The sequence below is a fragment of the Triturus cristatus genome, chromosome 7 (genome assembly GCF_964204655.1).
Source record: "Triturus cristatus chromosome 7, aTriCri1.1, whole genome shotgun sequence".
Lineage (NCBI taxonomy): Eukaryota > Metazoa > Chordata > Amphibia > Caudata > Salamandridae > Triturus > Triturus cristatus.
In genome coordinates, this window is record NC_140590.1 from 52,752,468 (window position 1) to 52,768,213 (window position 15,746).

General features: G+C 46.2%; 1 protein-coding gene across 2 annotated transcripts in view; it reads left to right on the plus strand.

Annotated features, from left to right (window-relative positions):
- LOC146808789 (cornifelin-like) overlaps positions 1-15,746 on the plus strand; it is a 100,452-nt gene that overhangs the window by 36,086 nt on the left and 48,620 nt on the right. For both annotated transcript variants that reach the window (XM_085614238.1, XM_085614237.1), the window contains exon 2: positions 10,583-10,791. In XM_085614238.1, the coding sequence (XP_085470364.1) occupies positions 10,605-10,791 (187 nt within the window). In that variant the 5' untranslated portion in view covers positions 10,583-10,604. The remainder of the gene's footprint in view (positions 1-10,582; positions 10,792-15,746) is intronic.

Below are 15,746 nucleotides of genomic sequence, written 5' to 3' on the forward strand. Positions count from 1 at the left end.
TCCACAAAAAAGAGTGCCTTAGCTTCTGGCACTTAGTTATGGTGACAAGCTATGGTCCTGATTGGTGCACGGAGAGATATTATTTCTGATGCCATAGGTCTAGTCTGCCTATTATGAAAGGTTATGACAAAGGCAGTTGGCCTGGCTTATTAATTGTGAAAAACATTTGCTAAGCCAGTAAGCCTTTAGCAGCTGGTTTACCACACTGCGTGACAGGCTACAGACCAGCATTTTGTTACACGTGATCCCACAGATCACAGTAGTAGGAAGGGCAAGGGTTTGGGCGTTGGCCTCCCACTCTGACAAACCCCGAGGGTTTTCACTCTGATGATTCTTGGAAAGGTCCTGTTGTATATTGTTTTGCAAACTGTATTTTTCTACATATTTGTACATTTATAAATGTATGCACAAAGGCTGACAGTTTATGTAACTTGGATGGGCCGTTGTTGTTAAGGTGTAAAGCTAATAGTAAAGGGTTTAGGCCTTATCGGTAGATTGAGGAAAGCTATTGCAGTTTCCATTGAGTTGATCTGTTTATTATGAACCATTATGACAAAGCCAGTGGGCCAGACCTTTTTATAGTGAAAAGCATGTGTTAAAGGAAATAGGCTTTTAAGGATGGATTGCTCTTACACTGTGCTAAGGCATGTAGGCAGGTATTTTATTACATGGAATCTCAGAGATTACCATAGTAGGCAAGGGTTTGGTAGGGGTAACACGCCAGAAACAAATGTGGGGATATACGATTTGTAATCTTAAATAAACTCTATTAGTAGTAATATTTTGTTTTCAGAAATGTAATCTTCTACATATTTGTAATGTTATTACCGTACACCTGATGGTTGCCTTATGGGAAAGCTTATGTCCAACACAGTAGGTCTGGGTAGGTGATAGTGGCAAGCCAATGATAAAGGCTGTAGGTGCGATTGTTTATTATGAAAAGTTACGATAAAGGCTGTAGGCCTGATATATTGATTGTGAAAAGCATATGTTAAAGTCAATTGGCATTTAAGACTAGATTATCACTATTACTGTGCATTAAAAGCTTCTGATAGTTTTTTTGTTACATGGACTCCCACAAATTACCTTGATAGGCAGGGGGTTGGTGCTAATTAATCCCTCGGACAAATCGTGGGTAGATATGCTATTTGGGATCCGTGCTAGGCTCTCTTAGGAAAGATAGGGCCCGATTCACAGAATTAATTTAAGACTAAATCCTAAACTTACTACTTTGTGGTATTCACAGAATGCACTTACTACTTTTGGTATTCACAGACTGCACTTACTACTTTTGGTATTCACAGAATGGATTTACGACTACTAACTTTATGTCCGCACTCGGGCCGGAAATTCCGGCCCGGAGGCGGAGCTTCTGGCCCAGAGGCGGGGCTTCCGGGCCGGAGGCGGAGTTTCCGGCCCGGAGGCGAAGCTTCCGGCCCGGAGGTGGAGATTTTGGCCATGGCTCTCCGCCACTGGCCGGAATCCCCACCTCCGGGCCGGAAGCTCCGCCTCCGGCCCAGAAGACCCGCCTCCGGGCCGGAAGCTCCGCCTCCGGGCCGGAATTTCCAGCCCGAGTGCGGACGTAAAGTTAGTAGTCGTAAATCCATTCTGTGAATACCAAAAGTAGTAAGTTTAGGATTTAGTCTTAAGTTAATTCTGTGAATCGGGCCCATAGTATTTTGTCTGCCAATTGTAATTTTTTTACACTTTTGTAATTTTATGACGATGCCTGATGGGTTCCTGGTGGGAAAGCTTAAGCACAGTACAGGAGGCTTGAGTAGGTTATAGTGACAAGCCAGCGATACCAGCTGGAGGCCTGACTGGTTCACTTGAAAGGATATTTCAGATGCCAGAGGTCTGAGCGGTTTACAGTGGCGTAGTTAGACCGTTTGCCGCCCATGGGAGTCCCTGCATTTGCCGCATGTAAGAGCAGGGGGCGGGGGGAGAGTGCTGGCCATTCCTGCGTTCGCCACCCCGTGACAGCCACAAGTAAGAGCAGGGGAGGCCGCCCCCCCCCCCCCCCAAAACTCGTGCTGCCTGGGCGGACGACCCCCATTCCCCTGCACCCCTCCCCTTAAGTCTGAAAAGTTATGATAAAGGCAGTAGGCCTGGTGTACTGTGTGAAACGCATATGCGAAAGCCACCAGGTATTTAGGTGGGTTGTTATTTCACTGGAGTAAAGCCTGCAGACGGGGATTTTGTTACATAAAACATCAAATATAACCTTTGTAAGAAAGGGTCGTCCCTGTTGGCGGATCTCCCCTAGGTGTCCATGATTTGCACTGTAATATTTGTTGCTAGACTCTCTTCTGAAATCCTGGTAGGCTCAGCTACCTGCCAGGATCTTGTCAGCTTTGTGTTTTAAAGGGCTTTGTGAATCGTTTCATTGAGCCCTGCCCTTTTACAAGACTTCCGCTACTCACATTGTACATTACTTGTTATCTGGCGCCCTCCTGTGTCAGGAAATGGGTACTATTCATTCTTTTCAATTGAAGAATGACACTTTTCACGTGAACTATGGCTATGGGGCATATTCACCGAGTTAACGGCACTTTATCGCAGTCAAAGTTGCGATAAACTTATCGCCCCAATCACAAGCTGGTGTTAACAGCTCACAGCACCAGTATACCCGCGATAGCAGCCGCAAATAACATCGCCACAGATGACCCCCGCAACTATCGCTAATGAGATGCAGAGTAGGCATTTCCGTGCGAAAAGCCGTGACAACACCATGCCTCAACATTCTCAACGACCAGCCAGATCGGCAATAAGAACACAAAACAGGTGATAAGGCGCGTTAGCACCCGGAAACTAACACCTACTCAGACCTGGTGCAAAGTCGGACGACAGCCTGCACCACAAAAGGGAGCCCAGCCTACAGCCACATCGGAAGGGCAACAGATGCCATGGAGCCACTGGTCATGCGGCCCGGACACCCAAGAGGGCCACAACACCCACCGCCACCACCCCAGGACCCCAACCCTCCACCCGGAACCCACCCCCGACCACCAAAGAGGCAGCGCAGACAAAGACAGCGGACCCCAGGAAACGCATCAGCCTCACAGACCCAACACCTGACAATGTCATTGCCCACTACAGGCTCAAAAGGACAACCATTGTACACATCCTGACCAACATCGCCCAACAGGCCGACGGCACCAACACAGCGGACAACCAACATCCCACCCCACACAAAGCTGCTGGCGGTGCTGCACCTGTTGGCCCCTGGTAACCCCCAACCAACACCCACCAGAGTCGGAGGAGTCTCACAGCCAGCCACATCCAAGTCCCTCACACCAGTCCTGGACATCACCATCAGCCTGGTACCCCAGTCCCTATACGTCCAACACAATGCGCAGGATCCGCTGGAGACCAAGCAAGGACCATACGCCATAGCTGGATGCACGCACGTGTTGGGGGCAATCCACAGCACACATGTCCTACCTGTGCTCCCTGGTGACACAGCACACAATCACCGCAACAGAAAGCACACGTCTCACATCAATGTGCAGGCAATATCCGAACACCCTGGAACCTCCACCAATGTCACCCCAAATACCCAGCCAGTGTGCATGATTCCTTCATCCTCCGACAGTCCATCAGCAACCAGCGTTCCCAGGATGGCACCAAGGGAAATGCCCAGCCCCTTGGCAAGTTCCAAATGAACACCCCACTCACCTCAACTCCACAACCATGCAAATCACAACTCTGGCAATGCACACGTCACAAAATCACAACCAACATTCATAACAACATGGCCACCCACCAGACACGACAGAACAACTCACAATGGTAACCTGGGCAAGCTGTGAACATGAGCCATCAATGGCATGGCACCTCAGCCACATACAAGCCAAATGTGGGGAGAGGTGGCAACCAGGCATCTGTGAAGGATGCAGGAGAACCATGATTGGGAAAGTACACAATGCCAAGAGTGGCGGAGATGTGCTGGAAAGACCGCAGTATTCCGAACACACCCATATCCATAGTGACATACACCTCTGGTGTATGGAGTGTAGTGGACAGTGGATGCAACCATGTCACCCCAGCCAGTGGGGGAGTTTGCGGAAATGTTGCCTGTTACGTTACCCCCGTAAGCGTGAGCAGAGTGGGATGGCCCGGCGTACGCCAGGCCAGCGTATGGATGTTAATAAAAAGCACGTAGCCTTGGGCGTGGTCCTCTTCCAGAAAGCCCAACATCTCTGCCAGAGCGGCGCCTCTCACCGCCCCACGAGGCCGACGCCGTCCTCGTGAGCGAAGTTGCCTGCGATCCTGTGCACCTGCCGTACCCCGGCCCCCTGGACCCCGAACCCGTCAGGCCCGCCCCTGAGCAGCCTGGCCACACTGATCACCTTCCGACACCGGCGTGTGTCAAGGAGTGCCCACCACGTGCCTGCGCAAGCTCCAAGCCCGAGGTCCGTGACCTTGGCAGCCTCCTCAGAGCATGACAGCTGCCACGACATAGGCCCGCTTTAGTCCTTTCTCGTTGAAGTACTCTACTGCCGCCTCCGGCCTACACCACGGTCAAGTGGGTCACACATTTGGAACTGAGTCTTGATTACACCATGGCACTGAACATTATTTAAGGCAGAGTTCATGTCACTATACTCCCTTCGATGTGGTGCCACCAAGTCTGTGCATAGCATTATAACCACACTTGTCTGTGGGCCTACGCGGACTACTGCCCTCGGCCTACGCTGCGCACGAGTAGTTCACAGAAATGGAACTGAACATCGATTATTCAAAGGCAGAATACATATCATCGCACTCAAGGAGAGGAGTAAGAGAATGACGTGTTGCAGTCCGGAGGGAATAGGATCATCGTTACGGAGGTGATCGAACACTACCGGCAACTGCCCTGGTGTCACTAACTCTGTGCATGGCGAGCCAATGACAGGTGGGTGTGGCCCACAACTGACCGCTGCCTCCGGCCTACAGTGCGGTCCAGCAGGTCACAGAGTCTTGATTTAGCGATGGCGGAGTTCATATCAGTGTACCGACATCATCGCAGACTGCATCCCCTCTCAGCACCGGTGCCACTAAGTCTGTTCCCCGACATTCATGGACAGTCTCTGATCATACATTGGTGGCGTCTGAGTCTATGGACTAGGGGCTAGTTTTCATCCTCATGTAGCTGATACCGAATTGGTGGTGAAAACGAGGCTGTCGCTTTCCACTCCACCATTTGCTGCTTCCGGATAACATCAGACCTTCCGCATCATGCCCTGGAGGACACCTTTCTATGTCCCCCGCAATCCTCCGCCACATTCAACTTCGACATCGATGAGGGCCCGCCCACTGCTCGTGGACCTACCTCAGTGCACCGCAAGCCATCGTTCGTTACTGATTGAGTTTTGTGCTGTGGAGAGGTTGCGCAGCAATGTCACCTCAAGCATAGTGGGAGACCTGGGACGTTGAGAAGGAAGATGATGCAGGTCTAACACACCCCACTGCATCTGCATCAGGAATATCTCAAAGGGACACAATCCGAGACTTTTTCTTCACATGGGCGAGCTCAGCTGTAGAGCTCCAACCTAAGAGCACTGCAACTCACGGACACTTCTGTTTGCATGTTGAGTGTCCTCTGGACTTTCTCCGGCTCCCTCCATGTTGTTCAGCAGTTGACTCTGTTATGCAGGTGTTTTCAGTTTCCGTTGCACAGGTGTCCGGTGTTCAAATGGTTGCCAGCACCAAGCCCTCTGTGCTTGCTGGCTTACACTCACCCCACACACATGTCACTGTACATGTGGCCCTGCCAATAAAGGGCCTGGGCGCACGTGTCCGTAGCCAGTTCAACATAATATCTGCGTGTGTCCCTGTGGTCTTGTTCTATGCAAGAGTGCCCAGGGCCCTACGACATTACATTGTGCTGTGTACAGCGGATGCAGACATATCACTGCAGGCAGCGGGTTAGAGCTTGGACATGTAGCTTTGTCCTCACCCACTCAATTCGTAAGGGGAGTGGCCTGGGCAATCGTACGAAGAGCCAACGTGGGTGTTGGACTGCTATTTGCGTGCCCCTGGGCGTGTTTCTGTACTGTGAATGTGCATCTGCATGTGTCTCTATGGCCTTGTCGGTCTCCTTTGTGGGGTGTAGGTGGTCCCTGAAGGGTAATAGACACCAACGTATGTGATCTAGTTCCCCTTCCATGGGTTCGAACCCCACCCACACCTGTTCGGCCAACTCCTTTTGGCGTGCTGACACATGGCATTGGGATGCCATGTGTGGGTGGGTGAAGTGTCGTGAGCCAGTTGTGCTTGCGGGTGCTTCCTACTGTGTGGTCTGTTGCAGGCTCTGTGTTCTCCTCTAAGTAGCTTGGCTGCCCGGGTCCTGGTGATGGGTTGCGTGGGATTTCCATGGGCTGTTGTAGGGCGTCGGTGTCGAAGGTGTGGTGGTCCTCTCCGGCATCACAGATGTATTGTCTTCTGTGCTCTGCTGGAGGTGTTGTGTGCCCCTCTTCAATGTGAATGGGACATGCATGTTGACATTGTGTTGACATGTATGTTGGAGCATTGTTCTGGTTGACATGCAGACTGTATGACAATGTACATTGTGACTGTTTGGGAGGTGCTGAATACTGCTGCAGACAGTGTACATTTGGACTACATGACGAATGTGAGGTCGTACGCGTACATTTCCATTTCACAGTTTCCTGCTATGTCAGATGTAGTAGGCATGTTTCTGTGCATGTGTGGAGCCAGTTGTGTCCTCTGTTTTGCAGTGTCAGCTTTGCGCATTGTATTACATTGTCATCAATGTGGTTGTGCTGTTCTTGCTATGTGTGTGTGCTGCAGTGTGTCAAGGGGATGAGGGACATGATCCAGGGTAATTGTGGGTGTGCAGTGTGCTACACCTCATTGTGCATGTGTGCCCATCTCCCCCGTCCCCCCAGTCCCTGGCTGTTTCTCACCCTGTTGATGTTGTGTCAGGTCCTCTCGAGCTGTGTCTGTACTCCCTACTCCTTGCACCATCTCCACACTGATGACTGTGGCCTCGGTTTCCTCCACCTCCTCACTGGTGCTGGTGCTGGACTGCCACCTCCTGTCATTATCACAGCCTTCCTGTTGGCAGCGGGTTTGTGCCTGGTTTAGGTTGTCACATCATGCCAGAGCCTCTTGGCCTCCTCGATTGGCCTCCTCGGCACTCCGACTGCATTCCAGGTGGTCTACTTGTGGGTCAGTTGATGGTAGTGTTCTGTCACCTCTGTGACGCTGATCTAGTTTTACTGTGGACTGCACCCAGTCTTCCTCTCCCTCTTCTCCTCGGCCATCCCTGTCCCCGTTGTTCCTTGCTGGTGGTCTGTGGGGGTTGTGGGGTTCGCGTAGGCCTCAGTGCTCGGTCAGGGTGCATCCATGTTGCTACGTGCTTTGGCTTGTTTCTGGTGTGTTGTTTCTGTGGTTTTTATGGGGCATTTTCCCGCCAGACGTGTGGGATTGGCACACCTGTGGCTGGTTTTCGCTACTTTTTGTACAGCGATTGGCCTCATTGCATGATTTTTTGCGTTTGCGTTTCGCATTTTTGCGGCGTGGCGTTCATTTTTGCTCTGCCATTTGACGAGTTATCTGGTGACTATCGCATGCTACTGCCGCGTTGTGAATACTTGGTTGGCATGGCGTAATTTTTCGGCGATAGGCTGTGATGTTGAGAGTTGCGTTACGCTACTCTTGCGGTAGTTATCACACGTTCTTGTAAATATACCCCTATGTGGCTTGTCTTTTGAAATGTGCACTTGGCAGCCCAGTGGCTCTGGCCCTCTTCACCCACTGACAGATTCCCCTGCAGATGAATGCGGATCTTGTGTTCATCTTCAAGGCCTCTGGATCCAGTAATCCATTTGGAGAATCCCCTAGCAGCGGTTAATTGTCCCTTTTAGTGTGAGTATCTGATTATGTCATTTGTTTGCATCGTACTCAGGCATGTAAATCCTCTGAGAACCCTGCTCGTTGTCCTTGTCGTATATGTATATTATCCAGCTTTTCCTGTTGAGACGTCACGCATAGCCCCATAGGACCTCAGGACATTTTTTCATTGGTTTGTCCTTGTTTAGTGGCATTAAACGATTGGTTGAGCTCTAACGTTATGAAATAATTTACATAATAATATCGAAAATATATTATTAGAAAGGTACAAATCTTTTAAAATGCACTAAAGTCAATGCTTACAGGTGAAGATGGCTTCTAATAGTCGTGCATCTTTTTAATCTCCAAAAGCTCGGAAAATTTCTTGAAATCCAAGAGACCTTAAAATACGAATAAACATATCAGAAGGAATTTAAAGTAATTTGCATGGCCCACATTGAGAAAAACAGACTAGCACTGGAAATGAGCAAGCCTGCGGTTGTCAATCATCAACTGTCCGTTATAACATATGACATCCAACCATATCTTTTACGTTGTACAGGGGGATATGATAGATATATTTTAACACGTTTTAGGTTCAGAACATTTAATCGACTGATTAGGTATACGGAGTTGAACAATTGGTATAGAGAGCTATTTCATTGCCCCTGTGATGATCTTTCCCCACAATCAACTATTCATGTGGTTTCATTTTGCAAATTTTATTCTAAGGAAAGATCTAGATGGATCCTACCTCTCCTGAGATTGGGGAGATGGAGGCAATGTCGACCTGCTTTTTAATATTTACAATTGCTGGACAGTGATTGCTTTATAGGAATCATGGCTGGCTTTCCAAAAAGCATATTCAGGCATCAAAGGAAAAACCGGTCGCAAACGGGCAGATTCTCAGAATCTGCCCCTTCGTGACCGGTATTTTTGCATTTGGGATGCATCATCCCAAATGCAAAAATCGCAATTTAAGGAATCTCTAAATTGCGATTACTTAAATTGCGATTGCATTTAAGGAATCCCAAATTGAGATTCCTTAAATGCAATGCATTAAAGTAAAAAAAATTAGCGATTTCGCTAATAGGGGGAGCAAATTACCATGAAGTTGAACTTCATGGTAATTTGCAAAAACTTTGAAAAATTCACTTTTGTGCATTTTTCAAAGCTTCATGTTGCGCACACACATGCCCTTAGAGCATGTGTGTGTGCAACATATGTGCACAGATCAATTTCAGGGGTGCAATTGGGTGTCATTTTGACACCCTTGCACACTTGAAATTGCATGAGCTATTTGCGAGTACCTACTGGTACTCGCAAATTGCTCATGCAATCTCCAATTCATTCCTATGGGCCTGGAGGCCCATAGGAATGAATGGGACGGCATTCCTTAATTGCGACTTGCAATTTGCGAGTCGCAATTAAGGAATTTGTAGGAATCGCTATTTTTATAGCGATTCCTACATGCATAGGCTTTTGCAATTCCTTAATGCGATTCCTTAATAATCGCAAATATGGAATCGCAAAAGTCTACGTTGATGCATGTGCCTGATTGAGAGCTAGGAAAAGTATTAACGTTCACTTTCCTTAGAAAACAGAACAGAATGCATTAAACTACGTAGGACTGCTCTAAACATACATGTCTACCCCCAACATACTATCTTCTAGAGTGACTAAATCCTCCTCTGTATGAACGCACTTTTGAAATATGTACATTTGTATTATAGGGAATTGTTTTAATGTTTTTTAAATGTTTTTAAATTTTGACTGCTTTTGTGATTTTATCTGACTAAAATCGAATAAAGCTATCTTCTGATTTGATTTGAATAAACATATCAACTAAAAAATGTTAAAGGATAAAAGAAAAACTTTCTTTAAGAAACTAAATTGTTAAAAAAAGATGTTTTTGTGGTTGGTGAAAAATGCTATAAGCCTGAAAATGTATATAGAAAAGTTCACTCCACGAAAAGACTACAAACTTTCGAATTTGCTAAATTGCAGTGTTCGGGAATGTCTCGGGGCACAGTATAGCGCTGCAGGCATGTTTCAGTTTCACCAGCGCTTCTACAGGAGTTGAAATACTGACAATGGAGTGATCTTTCATTTTTACATCCTCAGGTGCAGCATGTGTGAGACATGGCAGGGCAGGACTTCACTGTGACGTGCCCGGGCCTTCCTAGTTCAGGAGATGAGGCTTTCCTGCATAAGAGTCCTACACGGAAAATAGATCAGGGTGAAACTTTGCAGAAATATGCAAAATGCCCCCCAAATTATTCAAAACTACACATTATGCCTGTCTTCCATTTTGTTCTAAAAAGCAGCGGTGAAGCAGCTTGGAGGGAAGGGGGAAATAAAAAAATGAAAACGTACCTGCAGCTTGACATCTGCCGCCTCTTTAGATGTTGCCCCCACAGGCTGCCAGAGTCCCATGCGCCAATCCAGACTGGAATTACCTAGCATGAGAGAAGCGCAGGGATTGGTCGGAGCGAGCTGGTTCGGTGTTCCAGCAGGGACTGGGAGCCTGTGCTCCTGAGCCCTGTCGATACCTTCCAGCAATAGCCCGGAGATATGCAAGTGCGCATGTCGGTTTAACCGTACTAAAATGGCGGCAAAACCTACATGCGCACTGGCAGTGCCCTGAGCGATGTACACGTTTGTTGCTGAAGGTCTTTTAAATTTTAAAGCAAGCCATACCATATCACCATACCATATTTCCCTTCACTGTGTTTTTTTATAGGGTCTTTTCTGACAGGAGAAGGATGTCCTACCAGGATGAACCCAAGATACCCCTCCAGGATGCCACAGAGATGACGTACCAGAATGATGCCAAGACATACCAGGGGGAGACAGTTGTCCTGCAGCCTCAGCGTGGAGGATACAGCCAGCAGGAAGGACTCAACAAATGGAGCTCAGATCTCTTCGACTGCTTGGATGACATAGAAGTGTGTAAGTGGCTTTACTATAGGAGCCTAGACAATGCTTTGCAAAACTACGAAACCTGTCAGGTGTGGGCTGCAGAAGGTTGGCAACAACATAATTTACCCGCGAAATGAAAGCTATTAGCACACCTCATGCATGTTAGTGGCTGAAAAGTGTGTGTCTACATATATTGCATTTTTTTGTTCACAAAATAGAGTGCCATATATCCATATTCCCAGGGAACCATGAAATATGGGAAATATTGCACAGTTGCCTGTGAAGTATCTATTAATTAAACATAATAACAGTCCTTTAAACCACTCGTCAGCATTTTAACATTATCAGAACTACTAGGATTATGTGGTATATAGGACCAAATAATTTGACAGTGTTATCGAAATTATGTGGCTAACATGCAAATTATAAGGCATGTTGTCTTTCAACATTATTTTTATCCATATGAAATAGAAATATAATTTTTGATGAAAGCAGCAAATTAAATGACAAATGTAGTAAAGCGATAGTTGTGCTATAAATACTGAAGCCACAGAATTGCCCAAATCCACAAACCTTCACTATTGCCCACAGTTTTATTAACAATTTATTCAAGAAAAGTAAACACAGCCTAGGCATTCTAATTCCAACCCTTTTAGATGCCTCTTGAAGAAAACAGCTTTGCAAGCTAACTGCCCCAACATAAACTTGTAATATAAAAATACATGCCAGGTACCATATATAACACGGTACTTTACTGCCAGCTTGGGGTCTGGTGACATTTACAAACCGCTCAAGCTTCTGCCTTGTGGTTTATGATGTCACCACTATCCCAAGATGGCAATATTGGACCATATTACACAGCACGTATGTGCATTACTCATTGGTGATAGCTCGTGTGAAGTTATGCTTAGGTCTCAGGTTCCATTTAAATCTATTTATGGTTTTGCTAATGATGGCATAGTTTAACAAATCGATATCAAACTTTCTAAAAACAAAGTTGAACTCATTTGGGGTTGGCATGTCAAATTTTGTAAAAGTTTGTCAATGAGTGGAGGAGTTGGAGGCCAGGGGTGAGAATAAAGAGGAAATCAAATTAGCAGCATTTCCATTTTAATATTTCTAGGAGTCTTTTTCTCTACTACAGAAACAGCTCTGCCTGAGAATACACCAGACTTGTCAGGAAGCCAGAACTTTACGCAGAGAAGGGCCTTACCTTTGCTTGGTGGAAATCTGTCCAGTAGTTCTCCAGAAATGATCATTTTAAGAAAGCGTTGAGTCATCTAGAGAAGGTTGAGATGTTGGAGGTATCGTGACAGCTGTGAAGGTGTTTACTTCATGTGCCTCCGTCCTCAGCGCTCTTTGTTGAAGCTTCACAGTATTTCTCAGATGCTTTGTGTGCTCTTGGTATTTTTAAAGTTTTGCAGAATCGTCAAGGGCGCGAAGCTAAAAGTGTGGATGGGGTCAAACAATATTTAGTTGCCAATATCTGTGGCATCATTTGACAAATCCACATGAAATTTGAGATACTTGCCTTGTTTAGTAGTCTGTGGGCGTGGCAAGTTTTCTGCACCATCACATGGGGCAAGGATGAAGGGGGAGGGTAAATGTTCCATGTAATGATAACTTGGTGTTGTTTAATAAATCTGTTCTGGTGTGAACATGGGCTTCTATTGGAATTCTCAAGGGCATATTATCAAGACTTTATCACCGCTTTAGCAGCAGTTTCCTGCCGCTAAAGCGGCGATAATTTTAACGCCGTGCTTGATAATATGCCCCTGAGTGAAGTGAAGTCCTAAACACGTGAAATGCATCTGTCTGTTAGAGCACTTGTTGCACATAACGTGTTCTTTTGCCACATGTATTGGCTTCCTGATGAGTTGAGGTGTCGGTCTTCACTTCAGCCGAAGGGGTAGACACAGCTGTAACACTTCCCAAAGTCATGTACCAGCCATAGTTTACTTCTACAGCGCCTACACACTGACGTTTCTTGGTGCTATCATAACCTAACCGTAGTGGCGAGTGCAGAAGCTATTTTAAGAATAAGAAAGTTTTCAAGCATTTCCTGTAATTAATAAGTGAAGATTTCCACATAATGGATAAGGACAGAGATGTATTCTTCCCATTGGCTGCAGTTGAGAGGGCGTGGCTTCCGAAGGTGACACTTCTATTTCGAGGGTTCGTGAGAAAAAACTAATGATCGACGCTCAGTGGCGCGAGGCCCCTCCCAACAGGATTTACATCCAATAAAATGCCGTAAGTGTTGAAAAGACAGCTCTGTGGGCGGTGCACTTCAAACAATTCTTTAATGAACTGGACGCCTTGTGGTGTTCTTCAGAAAGGATGACTAGGAACACAAGCATACGTGAGACAGGTAGGTTTATTCACCTCATCCACCAACTGTCAGTCTTCAACTGTACAGCACACAAATGCCTCACAACCAATGTTCTCTTATTCCAGAACAGAACAGAACAGAGCAGATACACTATTCTATGTTCCAATTGTGAAGCAGATAGTATCATGAAAGGAGAATGTACCACATTACACGCCTGTGTAATGTTTTAAAGAAGGACAACGCATCGTGGTCCTTCAGGAACCTTGGCAATGAAACGGGCGGCCTCAGTGTTTCAGAGATTCGCCAGAGGCTGAGAAGAGTCACATTGTCATAACCGAGGCAAGTAGGAAAGTGCGCATTGATCAGAAGAACGTGGAACCTGTTGTGTAGGAACGGCAGAATAGTTCATGTAGTTTTCAAAGCAGACCCTGCTTGGGGTCTTGGAAGCACGAGGGCCAACGATCGGTTGGCATCAAGATAGATTTCCAAATAATGGACCGTGGTTGCTAAAGGATGGAAGGAAGTCATTAATGAAGGGTTGGTCAGACAAGCCAGGGTGCCTCGGCCAGACCCAAAGTGTACTCGTTACATACATTGATGTGCATACAGCTCAGATCAGCACTTGCGGTGCCAGGATTCATGTTTACTGATGCTGGAGTCCAACCATCGCTTTGTCTCTTGCACAGACCAACGATATTAGTGCCCTGGTCTGTGCAGGGTCTCTCTCTTCTCATTTTGAAATGGAGAAGTCAACATAAATGTATGCACCTGAAGTTCCCACTGTAACCTGGTGTGTGGGGCCAGTTGTACACAGACACGTCAAGGCTTCTCTTCCAGAACTTACCCTTTCATATCCCACGCTGCTTCATTTGAGCGTGGCTTTGAAACAATAACTTCCTTTTGATATAGAGCCACATACCACACTCCAGCCTTTAGTAGGGCTGTAAATAAAAGATTAAATTGGCCCAGCTAGACTCGAGCACTTCTGATCAACATTTATCACTGCGACATCCCCACAACCATTGAACATCAGCGTTTCTGCAGCAGTCATTGCCATAATTGTAATTAAATAGATTCTTTTTTTACCCCCTTTTTTTTATTTCAGCTTTACCAAAGAATTACAAAGTCAATTGATTCTTCACCATACCTGGCCCCCCGACCTCCTTCCCCGGGTCCGAAAAAATGTTAACAATACATATTATATTTACAGGCAGTGGGAATCAGCAAGAGCATGATAAAAAGAAGTTCAATATAGCATTCGACATTAACCCGAAAGAACAATCTGAGACAGGCAGCAAGGGGTGGGGCGGAGGCAGTGGCGTCACTAGGGTTGGTGTCACCCGGTGCGGGTAACTCATGGTGTCACCCCCTCACGACTTACCTCATGGACCTCCTCCGCCCCGAGTCCGCCAGTGGACACAGTTGGCAAATAACGGGACCATACAGAATCCTTAGTAACGTTTGTAAATGTAGGTCCTATATTTACAAAATGTGCCTGTTAACAACAGTGTGATAATGATTCATTAATCAGGTTGTACAGTGGGCTACCTGCTAGTCAACAGTTTATTGGAATTTATAGTATCATAGGTATGGTACTTTTTACTGGGGTGGTGTTCCCACTATCCATCAACACGATATATCAGTGGTCGAAGTGGGGGAAAAAAAGTAGGGGAACTGTGGGCGGAGAATCAAAGGGCGGGAATAACCCAAGGATTGGATTAGTGGGCAGAGCCAGAGGCGTGGCCAGAATGCGCAAACATCCCAATTTTTTGTATTTGTTTGGTTTCACTGCCCAGTTTTATCAACCGATGGATACACATGATTATTTAAGGTTATAATGAGTTATTGACAGTAAAATGTGTTCACAAAGTGGGATATGCTTCTAATCACAGAATGTCCCCAAATACGATAAAATGTGGAAGCACAAGCCATTTGTCTCCGAGCCATGGAGTTTCTGTCATCAGCACTTCTCCCTTTACCAAAACAGCAGTTCAAACATGAATTGCTAAAAATCCTAGTTTGCAAATGTTTTCTAAATAATAATGGCTCTGCCATATTTACCTCATAATGCAAGATCTGCAGCATGATCTCACCATTTAAACTAATAAATTGTTTGTTGCTCAAACGTATAAAAAGTTAATAAAAAATGTGACTTGTGTTCCTGCGGAGTAGATGACAGTTAATAGCTCACTGTTCTACGTTAGGATTTTAACTTATAAACTGCAAGTAACAAAAGGATCTGTCTGACAAAAGCAGTAGCCCACTGGCCTATTTACATTATGTGCACTTTGTGATCTGCATGGTACATGTTCTTTGCAGCAGGTACATTAACCCTCTGAGCTACCTTTCCATGAGTAAAATCTTCCATTAGACAAAATTCCGATCTCTCTCTAGGAAAAACATTAATCACCAGAGTCATCATGACATTTTTATTGTTACCGAAAATTACTAGAGGCCAGGAAGGAGGCAGCAAGCGCTTTTAAAACCATAATATACTTGCAAAAATGATGCCTCCACCGAAAGTGAGCACCTGGTGCGGTCACACCGGTTGCACCGCCCTAGAGCTGGCCCTTCTCAAGGGTCCTGTGATCTCAGTGACAGGGTCACTGTTCTAGGGTGTACTGCTTCATAGGCCTGCCGCAAAACTGGAGGT